Genomic DNA, 14023 nt, shown 5'->3' with positions numbered 1-14023 from the left:
CCGTGCTTGTCAGCCTCCCCCGCAACATTTCTGGGCTGAGCCAGGAGGTCCCGACAAGTGGCAGCGCCAGGCTGCCCCATGACGGAGTGTTCAGAGGTCAGCCGTGAGCAGCCCCTCTGATTCCCACCCAACCGCAAGTGCCTGCAAGTTTGGGGTTAGTGAACAATGCCTCAGTTTCCCCAAAACACAGGGACACCAGCCAGGGGTGTCCCGACCCCACCCCACACAAACATAGACACCCTGAGTGAGCATTGGAGCTGGCAGGTGTCCTGACTACCCTGACGACGGGTGTGCCTTCCACAGCCCTAGGGCCTGGAGGTCAGAGGGTTGGAGGGTCAGAGGTCACTGATGCTCCCAGGACTGGCCTCCAGATGCCCAGCTCCGTGCTGCTCCCTGCGTTGGGGTGGTGAGGGGAAAAGCCTGTCTGGCCGAGGCACCCTCCACCCCCAGCACAACCCTTCGGGCATGAGGCCAGGATGAGCTTGGCTGAGGAGGGGACCAGCTTGGGGATGTCCAGCGGGCAGTGGACCCAGAAACCCGCTGTGAAGGGCCAATGGGAGGTTTTAGGATCCCTCACTGTGACTCTAGTCATCTGGGCCCATGGGGTCCGTGCCCTCCTCTGGCTCCCCCAGTGCTGTGGGTACTGAGGCCCACCGGGGGGCAGCCCCCTAGAGCTGTGCAGCCCTCGGAGCCTAGCCTTCGCGGTGGCACCTCACCCCTTTGACCAGGTCTGTCCCTGGAGGGTAGGCTTTGGGTCTGAAGACCGGGCCCTGAACAGAAAGACGAGGCCACACAAAGCCCTGCTCCAGGGGCTAGTGAGCAGAGCGGCTGGCAGCGGGGGACAGGCCCCTTGTCATTATGAGTTTCCAGCACAGCTGCCGGAGCTCGGAGCTCGTTATGGAAATAGTTGGGCCCTCTGGGACCGCCCTGCTGGCCGGGCTAATTACTGGGCTGCCTGTTGTTTCATTACGGGCCCTTCTGCAGGGAAGGACCTGGAGTGAGAAGGGTCACTTCCCCATACTGTCCCTTCCCTCCCTGCAGCCACAGGCTCCAGGTCCTTCCAAACCCCAACAGAAAACCTTGAACCCCTAGTCCAGGGGTCTCAAAATCGGGGTGTTTTAGGAGCTGTCACAGCCTTAGCCACCAGGGCAGACCCCTCCCAGCAGCCGCGCTCCCCCCCACCCTTCTACCCCCATGTGTGGGTCCGTGTGAGACAGGCCAGTTGGGGGCCCCCGAGACTAGGGTTCCAAGGGTCCAGGCAGAGCAGACCCCCCCACCTGCCCCCGACTGCGGCCACACCTGGGGGCTGGGGCCTGGGGTAAGGGGAGGCACAGCTTCTGCCCCTTGTCAAAGAGGCTGCAGGCCCAAGGGGCAGGGGCCTTTGTGGGGCTGCCCCCAGGCAAGCAGAGGGTACAGGGTGTGACCCAACGCTGCCCCCTTCCCATCCAGGGGCCTGAACAGGAATAGACACCCTGGCCCTCCCCCGCTGGCTTGCAAGCCCCATGGCAGAAGCTCTCTGGCCTGGTTTTTGTTCAACCTGGGCCGCGGGCAGGCGAGGCGGGGCAGGAATGTGTGCGGGGCCTGCTGCCCGCCCGCCCTGCTGCGTCATGTAACTGCCTCCCTCCGGCCTATGGGAGCCCGGGGGACACACCTGTCGGTGGCCAGGAGCGGAGATTGGTCGGCGTGAGCAGGCACCTGCACGGGGCGGGGTGAGGCCCTACATGTAAGGCGAGCTCGGGGCCATGCTGTCTCTCCCCTGCCTGCCCTGCCCTGCCCTTCGCTGCAGAAGGGCAGGCCGCCGACTCCATTGTTCCCAGTCGCTCTCCAAACTTGCCAGAGACCAGGCGAACTGCCACCCGCAAGTGTGGAATCCAGCTTCTCCTGTGTGCAGAGCCTCAGCTGGGGGAGGCAGGGAACTGGTCGTCTCCAGGGGGCGGTAGCCCCCAGTCCTGTTGCTACGAGGCCGGACTGCGGTTGGGGCAGGTTGGGCCGAAGCCAGACCTGGGTCCTGGGCTGTGGACCACGGGCTGACAGGTATTTGGGGCAACTGGTGTCAAAGCTTCCCCAGGCCCGCCGTGCTGAGGCCTGGTGGTTCCTGGGTGCAGGGACGCTGCTGGACACGCTGGGCTGGGGGCAGGGAGCGGTCTCCCGCCCCCTCCTCCAGGTGCTAAACCTGTTGGGGCAGGTAAGAAGAGGCAGAGAGCCTGGGGAGGCCGCTCTGCAGGAGAGTCTCCGGGGGGGGACCCGGAGAGGACAGGTGACCAGGCGATGTGCCCGGCTCGGGGTCAGGACTTGAGGAAGGGTGGTCCTTCTTCTCTGAGAAGGTGGGGCCTCGGGCTGGGCTGCTAGGTGTCGGGTGTGGAGCCATCTTGGGCCGGGCTGCTCAGGGTCTACAAGCCAGGTGGGCGGGGGCACCGGGCAATGGGGGTCTCGCCCCACCTAGAGGGCAGCTTGGGCCCATGACCGTGAGGCTCCCACCTTTTGCCTGGAAACAGGACCTTCTGGAAAGCTCCTTCCCACTGGTGTGGGCTTTGGAAGTTCCGTGTTCCCTCAGAGCTGGGTGGGAGGACTTGGGGCGCCCTGCTCTGGCGCCGGGCTTCCGGGTTTTGCCCATGGGGAGGGCTTGGTTTTGGGGTAGCCACACTGGGTGGGTCGGAGCGTAGGCAGAGCCGGTCTGGCCTGGACTGCGGCTGCTCCTCGCAAAGCCGGAACCAACTTGGAGAAGGAGCGGGCTGGCCCCTGGCCGACACGGTTACTCAGGGCCAAGACCAAAGTCTGTTCTAAAGATTCTTGACTTAAATGCAAAATGGCACTGCAGCCACCTAAACAGCTCGTTCCGGTAAAGCCTGCCGTGCGGCCCCGCGAGCTGCTTTCACAGCCCAAATCACTGGCTTTATTAGTTAGGACGGTCACAGTTTAGGAGAGGATGACATCACGGGGCATAAGGCTGATCATCGAAGCATGATATAGAGTCCATTGCTCTTGAACAAAACTTTTAAGTATATGATGTTTTAATTAATCCAGTGGGAGCATTTTAGCCCTTTTAAGGCTGAGCATTGGGAAAAATAGGTCGGCTTTGTTTTGTTTTGCTTTTTTCTAGTAACCCAGGTGAAGTGCTTACAAGTTAGAGCGATTGGCAGCACGTTGAATTAGGCAAAATATGTTTTGCATTTATGAAAATGCAAAGCAACCATAAATATGGACGCAGCCTGTGGTCCATTTCAGACATCTTGGTCATTTGCAAATATCTTATTTGCAAAGGCAGTTTGTAGGAATGCTTTTGGTGAATTTAAGAGAAGGCAAGAGGCCACCCGCCCCTGAGGGCCCGGTCTGTTCTCTGGTGTGGGCAGCATGGGGTGCGCCCCCAGGAGGCCCGAGAAGCGATGCACTGTGTGGGGCAAATGGCGGCGAGCCGGCAGAGCTGAACACCGCCGGCGTGAAGACCTCTCCCGCACAGGGGTTGGGTTTCAGCGCTTTGTTCTCTGTGGGCCTCACCATTGATTAAGGCCCGTCAGGCAGGTTAACCAGTGAGCGACTTTTTCACGCTGGGATCGGGTTCCCCACCCGCTGGCCGGTGGTGCCCTCCCAGTGAGGTGTTTGTCCGCTTAGCCTGGTCACCGTGGCGATGATTAACCACACCAACACTCGGCACCACGGCAGGCGGCGGACACAGGCCACGTTCATTTTCACTTTTCATTTCAGCTGCTCAGAGTCTCGCCTGGCACAGCGGGCCGGGCCCTTGACCCACCCGCTGAGCTGCACTGAGGCCCAGGCCAGGCATCGGCCTTTCCTTGTGGGCTCACAGGTTCTGAGTTCAGGAAGAGACTGGGGTTCTGTCCTGGAACTTAGAAGAGAGCACCCTGCTGCCTGCCCGCCCGGGCCTGTCCATGTGTCTGTCTGCCTGTCGGGCATCCTCTCTCCCTCCTAGGTGCCCACTAGCTGATGAGTGGTGGGCAGCCGACAGCGGGGGTGCCGGTTCATCTGGCTCGCTGCCAGGCATGCTGTGGGCCTGTGGGGTCTTGGGCCCTCGATGCTCCCAGATTAAGGCTGGCCCTGAGTGGCCAAGGGCACAGAGGACACCAGGCTCCAGCTCTGAAGGCCGGGCTGTGCTCGGTGGCCTGGCTACAAGGGAGGGACTCTGGGCACCCGCCCGCATCCCCTCACTTAGCCCCCACTGCCTTCCCCCTGTGGCCTGGCAGCTGGAAGTGAAGCTGAAATTTAACTCAGCTCTGAAAGCCTAAATGGTTTCACTTAACTCAGAAAAAAGGGCACTGCATTCCTGCAGCACACTGATTTTACGGGGTCGTGGGACAGAACTTGAAGGGCCAAGTGTTAAGCCAGGAGGGGCCAGGGGCGGGGATGGGGCCCAGGGCAGGAGCCTGCACATCCCACCTGTCCCCCAGCATGGGGCCTACACTAGGGTCAGGTCCTCTGAGAAATGTCTGCTGTTCCTGAGGACGGAGCTGGAGAACCGGGTGGACCTGGCTGAGGCGGGGGGTGGAGTGGACATAGCCTTTGTTGTGGTCAGCCCGGCAGCCTGGGGGAATCAGTACAGGCCCACCCCCTACCCCCTGCAGCCTCTGTGGGTGGAAGGTGCTGGAAAACTTGAGGAGCTGCTCTGGCCGGCTCTCCAGGCTCAGGTGCCACCTGTGCAAGGGACAGACAAGGGACAGGAGGGAGAACGGGACCCCTCAGTTTCTCCACGTGCCAGGGTGCCAGGGTCTCATCTCCATGCAGGGACCCCAGGAATGGGCCCCCACTTCCTCGACCCCCACACTCTGAACACCCCTGTCCTGGGAGGCGCTTCCGAAGACTGGCTTGTCCCTGGCAGGCACCTAGGCATTGTTATTCTGCATTCTATGTTTGGGGGCTGCTGTCCCATCTGCTCTGGGGTTGGACCCCAGACCAGTGGGCACACAAGCCACAGTGACCACCAGGCACAGGCTGGGCAGGGCTACCCCTCTCACCCCTCCTGCAGGCCCAGCGCCACCTCGTCCTTGGACCTCGTGGCCAGCGGTGGCCAGAACCCCAGGGCCCCGGAGCAGAGGGGCAGGCAGACAGCCCCATCTGTGACCTAGCTGGTGAGGCAGCACAGTGAGGGGTGGGGGACCCTGGGCCCTGGGGACACCTGCCCTGTTCGGTGGGGTGGGAGAGGGAGCCCCCAGGTGCCATCTTGCTCTGTCCTCACCCTGATTCCCTTCCTCTTCCTTGATGAGGGCACGAGGGGCTGGCTTGCAGAGCCGCTGGGGCCGTGTCAGGAGGTAGAGGCCCACCGTCCAGCCACAGCAGCCCCACCAGCTTCAGACACACAGTCACCGGGACCCCGAGAGGGCTGGGCCTGATGTCCATGCCTGTCCCTGGGACTGCCCAGAGGGAAGGTCCTGTTCTGCCACTGCCCCGTGGGGTTGCCATCCTCCTGTGGGCAGGACACCCTGGCCCCCTTCAGGTGCCCACCCCATGCACAGAGCTGGTGGCCCCGCTGGGCAGGACGGTCACCCTGTGGTTTGGGCCAACAGGGACGTCCGGGTGCAGCAGCCCAGCCTTCTCCAGGCTGAGCCCCCACAGATGGGGCCTGCCTGGAGCTGCGGCCTCGGGCACGCGGGGCCCTCTCTTAAGCCCCTGCCTCTCCCAGATTCCTCCTCATCTCAGTGTCCTAAGAGCATGTGTCTGCCCCACATCGAGCCCGGGCGGCCCCCAGACCCACTTCGGGGCGGCCATCGCCATCTTACTGGGCAGCATTGGATGGTGTCTGGTCTCTAATACTGCCTGGTAATGATGACGGCGGGGCCCTGCACGCAGCGATGGGGCCGCCCCTCCCACCCCCCGCCCCCGCCTGAGCTCCCCACGCAGGCCCCACGCAGGTTCCCACTCTGTCCTGCCCGGTGGCTTCTGGGTGGGGATAAGGGGCAGAAAGTTAGCCTTGGGCAGCCCCTCCTCCAGCCCCCACCCCAAATGAAAGGATACCTGCAGCTGCACCGAGCGCCCCCCGACAGTGACCGGGGATTGGGACACTCAGGCCCTGTCCCTACCCATGGGGCCTGAACAGGTACTGCACCACACCTGGCTGTGTGGGCGGGCAGAACCGCAGCAAAGGCTCTGAGGGGGTATTCCGTTTGGCCTGGACCTGCCAGTGGGCCCGGGGGTGGCAGGCCAGGTCCAGACCCCACGTCCTTGCTCTGGAGAAAGCAGGAAGGAGCACGCAGGCCTCCCGCCTCCTGCCCGGGGGGGGTGCCACGTGTCCACCCTGCGTCCTCGGGCCGAGGTGCTCCTGGGCCTCTGTGGGCATCTTACCGGACAGTGCTGGATTTCTCGGCTTGACTCTAACACTGTCTGGTAACGATGTTCAAAGATGACCCACCGCCCACTGCTAGGAAGCGGCCCGAGGTCTCACCATCCTGAGACCCAGACTCCAGAGCTGGGCTGGCCGGCGGGCAGGCAGATGGCCTGTCTCAGCCCAGCCCACCAAGGGACCTCGGCCTGCGTTGGGCACACCCTGCCATCTTCCTGCTGCACTGAAGCTTGCCCCCAGCACGCCCCCAGCCTGCCCAGCTTTGCGGCTTTCCCCAGAATCGGACGGCAGGCCACACAGGGAAACACACCTTGTGCCTGGCACAGAGCTGGTGGCAGGCTGCCCCACCGTCCCTTCCCAGCCCTTCCCGTCCAGTACGCAGGGACAGATGTCACTGCGGCGGTCCTAAGGCGCCCCAGCAGCAGGCACCGTTGGGAGCTGGCCTTGCCCTGAGAGGTCCGCAGTGGGCACGGGCCTCTCCTACACCAGGGCTCTTACTTTGAAAGGGGGGCATGCTCCCTCTATCCGTGGGGGACGCAGGAAGGACACAGGTGTGTCCAGGTGCCCCTGCTATGACCTGCAGTGGACGTTCTGTGCTGTTTCCCCGACAAGGACATCTCCCCCCTGCAAGCGCCACCATCACAGGCGAGAATGGGAACATTGTCTGAAATTCCAAGGCCAGGATGGCCCTTGGTTTTATGTTTTTGATCTGAAGCCAGGACTCCGGCCCCCAGACCTGCCTGGTCGACAGGACAGGGGCGGCCTTCTAGGCCCTGGGAGCCCGACCTGCACGGGGCCCCAGCAGACTCTGGGGGAGGAGGGTCTGCTTCTGGCCCCACTGTTACTTATTAACTGAGCACTGACTCAGGGTCAAGTGCAAGGGAGCCAGACGCCCCAGCTGCACCCACAAACACATGCACCTGGGGGACTGCATGCTGGGATCGGGTCTGAGGCCAGGTGGGTCCTGAGAGGCTCCGGCAGACATCAGGCCACGGGGCCCTGGGGGCCGCTCTGCAGACTCAGGAGGGCCAGGGGGCTTGCCGCCCAGCTGAACCCCCCCACTCCATTGGGGCGCAGCAGGACAGGTGTGGGAGAAGCCACCCCAGGCCCTCCTGGAAGGGCCACCAGACTCGAGGCCACCTGTATCGCAGCCTGTGATGGGCGTCTTACCAGACACGGTTAGACCTGGGTCCTTCTGTCTAATACTGTCTGGTAATGCCGTCCATCCACGGCCTGGTCGCCGTCGGAGGGACCCCTCGCCGGACACCAGGTGGGGGTGAGACCCGCAGCCCATCGGGCCCAGCAGTGGCCCTGAGCCAGGTGCTGCATGCCTCGTGTCCCCCCAGGGCTCAGGCCACACTGGGACATCCCCAGCTCCCAAGACCCCGGCTGGTGGAGCCCTTTGACCCCGTGGTGCGTTCTCTCTCGCAGCCATAATGGATTGTTGATGTAATAAAGGTGTGAGGCTCGAGGCAGCTGGCTTCTGTTCATCTCAAGTGCACAGGTGGTGGGGCTGCCAGGGCACAGCCCACCCCCAGAGCAGCCCCGAGGGCCCCGCACTTAGGGTCTGCCAGCAGACAGTGCAGCCACAATGCTGCTGGCTCTGCCACTGGGCCAGGAGAGATGGGGGTGCAGTCAGCACCCCCCCAGCCCTCTCCAGAGAGGTGACCTCATCCTTCACCCCACACACACACCTGTACCAGGCAGGGGGTCTTCAGGAGGAGAAGATAGTAGCAAGCCCAGGCCCTCAAACCCCCAACCCAGGGTGGGGAAGAGCACCTGTGGTTAGCAGTGCCCCCGAAGACCCCCAGGCTGTCCCCTGCCCACCCTCAGACTAGAGCAAAAAGCTTGGGGAAGGGAGGGGTGAGATGGGCAGGGGTGCAGCCACCTCTCCTTCCCTCCATGGGTCTCAGCTCAGGGGCCCCACCGGGTCTTGGGCAGTCGGGAAGGGGGTGCTGTCCAGGTGCCATGCAGCCCGGTCACCCCTCACCCCACCCCATACTTTGGCCTGTCAACCGCCCTGCTCTATTCTGCTGTCCTCAAGGCAGGCTCACCGCCGTGTCCTCTGTCTAAGGCTGTCCCCAGAACCAAACTTCTAATGCTGACCCCACCCCCAGCCTCATGGCTGCCCCCCCTAGAGCCCCTTCCTTCCCCTGAGAGTTCTGAGCAGTTCCCAGGGTCCTGACCCACAGCTTTGCAAAGGTCAGAGCTTCAGACTCTGCATTAGCCCAAGGGCTATGCGGCTGGAGTTGGGGTGCAGAAGCTTCTCCCGCCTTCCTACCCTCTGTCTCCCTCCCTCCGTGAGTCTTTCCTGAACACACTGCACAGCGCAGTTCTAGAGCAGCAAGAAGAAGGGGCAGGGGGAGGCACCCTGGGAAGGCCTGTCTGAGCAGGTGACTAAGTGGGGGGCCATGCAGACACTTGCAGGAGCCAAGCAGAGAGGCCAGAGGCCAGAGGCCGCCTGGGACCAGCGAGGAGGGCTTCTTGGTCCAGCGTCCAGGAGGCTTGGCCCCACCCCAGCAAAGGTGCCAGCTCCCCAGGGAGCCGGAGCCTGACCTGCCTGGGAGACCACTGCTGCAGGAGGGGCGCTGGGCCTCTCCCAGCTCAGAGGGGGGCCCCTGCTTCTAGCACACATGGGCCAAGCACACCCACAGCCAGGAGATCCCCAGCTGCCCAGCTGCCCCGCGGCGGCATCTGCGAGCGTGGACACGGCCGCCCAGCCCACATGCGTAGTGATGAAAGGCTGTGGCTGGGCGGCACTGTGCAGTCCAGTTTTTCGGGTTATGAGGCAGAGTTTTCAAGTTTGAGCTCGGTGTCACTGCAAGCAGGGGGCCGACTCCCCAGAACCTGAAAGGAGCCAGCAGGGGCGGGGTGAGGACGCCCCAGGAAGTTTTCTGAGCAGGTGACTAAGGGGGGACCATGAAGACATCTGGTTCTGGGCTGGCCCCGGAGCCTCCAAAGGGCCTGGGCCGCAAGGAGTGATGTGGGAGGGGGCACAAGGTCGCAAGGGAGGACAGCCATGGCAGTCTGAGGGTCTGTGCTCAGGCCAAGGGGAAGAGGAGTGGCCTGCAGGTGACCAGGGGCCACAAGGATCCCCGCTGTTGCTCTGAGAAGCTCTAGGCTGGAGGGCCACCAGCTCCTAAGGTCAGGATATCCCAGCCACTCAGTCAACGGCTTGGCCAGAGTCCTCCACCCCTCCGCAACCCCCAGGCTGACCTACGGCTACCACAGGGCAGAGGGGGCCTCAGACCACAGTCCAGCAGGACTGACCCCTGAAGGCCCCTAGCACCAGGTACAGGCAGGCATGGAGCTTGGGGTGCAGCGGCCTCTGTGTGGGGTCAGGGAGGCTTCCATGTAGTGAGGATTCCATGTGGGACCCTCAAAAGTGAGAAGGGGTTTAAGGGGTGCATGTGTCCCTCTTGGGCCACCAAGCAAACGCCCCCAGCCTGGGTGGCTTGCAACAGCAGAAATGTGTGCTCACAGCTCAGGAGGCAGAGTCAGAAACGAAGCTGGGGTGGGGGGCGCCCCCTCCGGGGGCCCTGGGGGAGGGTCCTTCCTGCCTGTCCCAGCCTTGGGGGCTCTGGGCGTCCCTGGGCTGGTAGCCACGTCCCTCCATCTTCTGCCCTCTCTTCACGTGGCTTCCGCCCTGTGTCTGCTCTGTTCCTCTGCCTCCCTCTTATGAAGACACTCGTCACTGGACTTAGGGCCCCCAGATAACCCAGGAGGACCCCATCTCAAGATCCTTAACTTAATCACATCTGCAAAGACCCTTTTCCCAAGTGAGGTCACATCTGCAGGTTCTGGGGCTTAGGGTGTGAGCACACGTTTTGGGGTCCCCATCCAGCCCTACAAGAAGCAAGTAAAGGCACTCAAAATAGACACCCTTATGACCCACAGAGGCTCTGGAGGGGCCTCGGACAGCAGAGGCACAACCCTGGGCGTGAGCACCCCCACCCTTGGGGGAGCCCCACTGTTTTGTGGGGGCCCCTTGTGCTGACACTGTGGTGAAGGAGCTGAAAGGTAGCGCTGAAGCAAAGCGAACACAAAGAACATCATGAGCTCAGGTCTGGGTCTGGGCATGGATTTGGGGGTCTTGAGAGGCTCAGGGATGATCCTGGAGAGAATGGAGGGCCCAACTCCCCCACACCTGGCCTCCGCCCCCCCACTCATCTGCTGGCCTCTGGGCCACTGGGTCCAGGTTGTTGGGAAGTGGTTGCTGGGAGACAGTTGCCAAGTCACCACTGTTGTTTCCAGGGCAGAGGGCTCACACCAACTTGTAGGGCAAGAGAAGTGCAGGTGGGCCAGTAGTGGGGTCCTAGCTGGGCATGAGGGTGGGCCTGCTGTCCTGTGCCCCCACCCGGCCACCAGGGACCCTGTGGGTCAGCTTGGGACCCAGCCCAGGAACAGAAAGGAGACGAGGGAGAGGAAGGCAGGGGGAGGGCCCGTGCCCCCAGGACCACGGTGGGAGGGGCACGAACCCCCCAGGCCTGGCCAAGAAAGGTGTGGCTCCTGGGGGTGGCAGCCGCCCAGGGCGAGCTCCTTTGCCCAGGACCAGGTCTGCCTCCCAGAACCGATCCCTGGAAGGGCCTCTTGACATGTGTGGGGACCCACGTCCCTGCAGACAGTCCACCCCTGGCCAGGACGTGCCAGCCCGTCGAACAATGTCAGCACCTCCGTGGCACCCCATGCTGCCAAACATGGATTTCGGGGGAAGGTGCGCGGCAGAACACTGATGACTTCTCGTTCTCTTGGACGTTTTCTTCAGGTTCACGAGGGCTTTTCATGCGTCTCACCGGGGTCCTGCTTCCTGCCGGTCGGTTTACCTGACCAGGTAAAAAGTTTATTATTTCAAAGTTTATTATGAAGTTGAGTTTACACTTAAGCCCTCCCAGCATTGTCCGGATGCGCTGTCCGGTGTCCATCCTCCACGGCCAGCACGCTCGCACACCGGGTCTCACCCACGCCCACCTGCATTTGGAACAATGTCCTTCAGAGGCTCTGAAAAATGCTCACCAGGCGAAGCGTGAAGGGCGTCCAGACCCCGGCGACACCTGGTGCACGCGTCCCACCCTTAAGCTCCTGCCAGCCACAGGACACCACACCTCTGTGACCGAGGTTGCCCGTGGACCAGGCTGTGGAGGACAAGCTCACCCCCTGCTCGCCACCGAGCCTGTGTTGTAACTGCAGATAACGCCCTGCCCAGCCGGCCTAGGGCCCCTGGCCTGGCTCTGCACCTGTTTGTTCTTCTGCCAGGGGCTGTGTGTCCTCTCCATCGTCACTGTTAGCCTGCCGCAGGCCTAACCTGCTGCGCCCACCTCACAGGTGGGGCATTAGGAGTCCCTGAGGGTCCCCACCACTGTTCCAGCAGCGGGTCCCCTGGATGCCACGTTAACTGCACCTCCCTCCTGCTCCCATCTTTGTGTTCTTTTCTGGGCCATTTCCTGGCCTTGAACTGCTGACCTGTATGTTGCATTTCTCATTTCCACAAGCCATGAGCAGGGCGCCCGGCCCTCCAGGGGCGAGGCGTGTCCTACCCCCACCCCAGTGTGCTCCAGGGGTGTTTCCTTTGGCTTCTGTGCCGCCCTGATGTCCCCCCTCCTTGTTCTCCGTGCGTGTGTATGACCACGTCTGTGTGTGCGTCTGCGTGTTTGTGACCGTCTGTGTATATACCTGTGTATCTGTGTCTTTGAGTATCTGTGTCGGCCTCTCCTTCATACCTGGGGGGCCTCCCTCAGATGCCTGCTGACAGCGCTATGAGAGGGTACTGAATATCAGTGTCTTGGGGGTTCCCCTAGCCTCAGCAGGACTCCTTGGACCTGCTGCCAGGTGTTAGGAACCGCATGCGGAGGGGCTGGGGTCTCCCGGGCATGTGGAGGGTGGCTTGTGCACGCACAGGCCTTCCGCAGGTGCAGCCCAAACACTCAGCCTCCTCCAAGGAGCCCTCTGGTTCTGGCTGGAGCAGGGCTGGAGGGGGTGTGGCTCGGCCACAAGCTTGCTCCCAGATCTTCCTCTTCTGTCCTGAATGGGGACTAAGGACTCACTCGCTCATTCTCTGGTGACCAGCTGGTTGGTTTGCAGTGACTGTCCTCTTTGGAGAATGACACCTCCTCTGTCCTGTAAGCGCCCTGTGTGCTTCCCTCTCCATTGCTTGTGCTTTTCAATCCTTTGATCCTCACCTTCCAAGCAGCCCCAAACCCAAGGGATGGCGAAAACTCTCCCGAAATGCTCCTGAGTTGGCCACAGGGGAAGAAGGGCTCAAACAGGGCAGCCACCTGGGGCAGGGCCGGGCAGCCAAGAGAACCTGTGGTACCTCACTGCCGGCCCCTCAGACACAGGGCTCTCCCGACCCGAAGGCCTCATGGTAGCCCTCCTTACAGCTGGCACCTCGGCCACGGAGCACAGCGACGCCAGGCAGACAGTCCCTACAGGGGAGGCTTCGCCTGGGACAGGCAGGATGCAGAGACGGCCTTGCCCCCACCCAGGAGAGACACTGGGCCCTACGATCACAAGGGAGACAGGAGCCTGCCACCAGTGGAAATCCTTGTCCAAGACCCCAGGAGGCTCCGTTTCCCTGGCAGAGTGGGCCTGACTGTGCTCCGGGTCCAAGGGCTAGGACCACGGGCTGTCCAAAGGTCCTGTAGACCCATAGGGACAGCATCTGATGCTCCCAAGCCCAGGGGCCAAAGCCACACCCACTTCATCCACCGCCGGGGACTGCCTACTAGGACCCAGGTCCGCACCAAGAGAGGCAAGCGGTCAAGAATGGCAGGGTTCCGGCGGACCCGCCCCCGGATGCCAGGTGACTGCAGCGCGGGACGCACTCCACCCTTTAGGCCAGGGCTTCCCCGGGGACAAGCACCCCATCCCAGTGAAGGTGTTCTCACGGAGGGCAGGGGGATACTCATAGCCAAGCCTGGGAGAGGGGCAGCTGGGCAAAGGACAGGGGCGTGAAAAGGCACTGGGAGGGGACACTGCCACTGTCCTCAGTTTGTCCGGCACCCTGCCTGCCCCACCACCCAGCTCCTGCCTGACATGGGTCACCCATGATGTCATTATGGACATTGTGATCCCCACCTTCCTGGGCACGTGCCTGCACCATGTCTGCCCCCAGAGCCAGCCTCACACTCTGGCCCCTCCCCTGCATGGAGCTCTGATCCTGCCCACTCCGAGGCTGGTGCTGGATGCTGGCAACTGTCCCCTATCTCCTAGGAGGCGTGACGGGCCCAGGCCCCCTGGTCAGGCCTGAGCCTGGGATGACGTGCCGAGAGGGGCTGAGGGAACTGCCCGGGGGCTGCCAGAAATGGGTGGGACATGGTCGACAGGTCTGGGGCCCTCTGGGACTGGGCTGTGGCCAGATTCTGAGTGGGCACTGCCTCAGCCACCCCTCAGACCCCACCCTGTTCACAGGCTTGGCCCATGAGAGATCGATGGGGAGCAGCAGAGCAGAGGGGCTCCTGTGTCCGTTAAGCCAGCAGGACCAAGATGCAGGTGGGCTCGGGCAGAGGCTGCGAGGGGTGGCAAATCCTCTGGCCACACAGCCTCTGACCGCCTCCCCGCCCGCAGAACCCCCGGACGACAATGCTGTGGCTGCCAGGCCCCGGGCCGCCCTTCTGGACAGGCACCTGCTCAGGGGGGAGAAGCAGGCGCCCAGCACGGGGGGCGGCCCCTTCTTCTACATCGGAGGCACCAACGGCGCCTCATTGTGAGTGGGGCCTGAGGCCCGGCCCAGCCCCC

At 62.9% G+C, this 14023-nt stretch overlaps 1 protein-coding gene across 1 annotated transcript in view; it reads left to right on the top strand.

Annotated features, from left to right (window-relative positions):
- The first annotated feature begins 1774 nt into the window (after positions 1-1774).
- Positions 1775-14023, top strand: part of TTLL10 (tubulin tyrosine ligase like 10) — a 23435-nt gene continuing 11186 nt past the window's right edge. The window contains exons 1-5 of the mRNA XM_019658613.1: positions 1775-2034; positions 11055-11120; positions 12667-13088; positions 13697-13777; positions 13853-13991. Of these exons, the coding sequence (XP_019514158.1) occupies positions 13052-13088; positions 13697-13777; positions 13853-13991 (257 nt within the window). The 5' untranslated portion in view covers positions 1775-2034; positions 11055-11120; positions 12667-13051. The remainder of the gene's footprint in view (positions 2035-11054; positions 11121-12666; positions 13089-13696; positions 13778-13852; positions 13992-14023) is intronic.

The sequence above is a fragment of the Hipposideros armiger genome, unplaced genomic scaffold, assembly GCF_001890085.2.
Source record: "Hipposideros armiger isolate ML-2016 unplaced genomic scaffold, ASM189008v1 scaffold_284, whole genome shotgun sequence".
Lineage (NCBI taxonomy): Eukaryota > Metazoa > Chordata > Mammalia > Chiroptera > Hipposideridae > Hipposideros > Hipposideros armiger.
The sequence above is the reverse complement of the archived record's forward strand: the minus strand, read 5'-3'. Positions and strand labels throughout refer to the sequence as shown.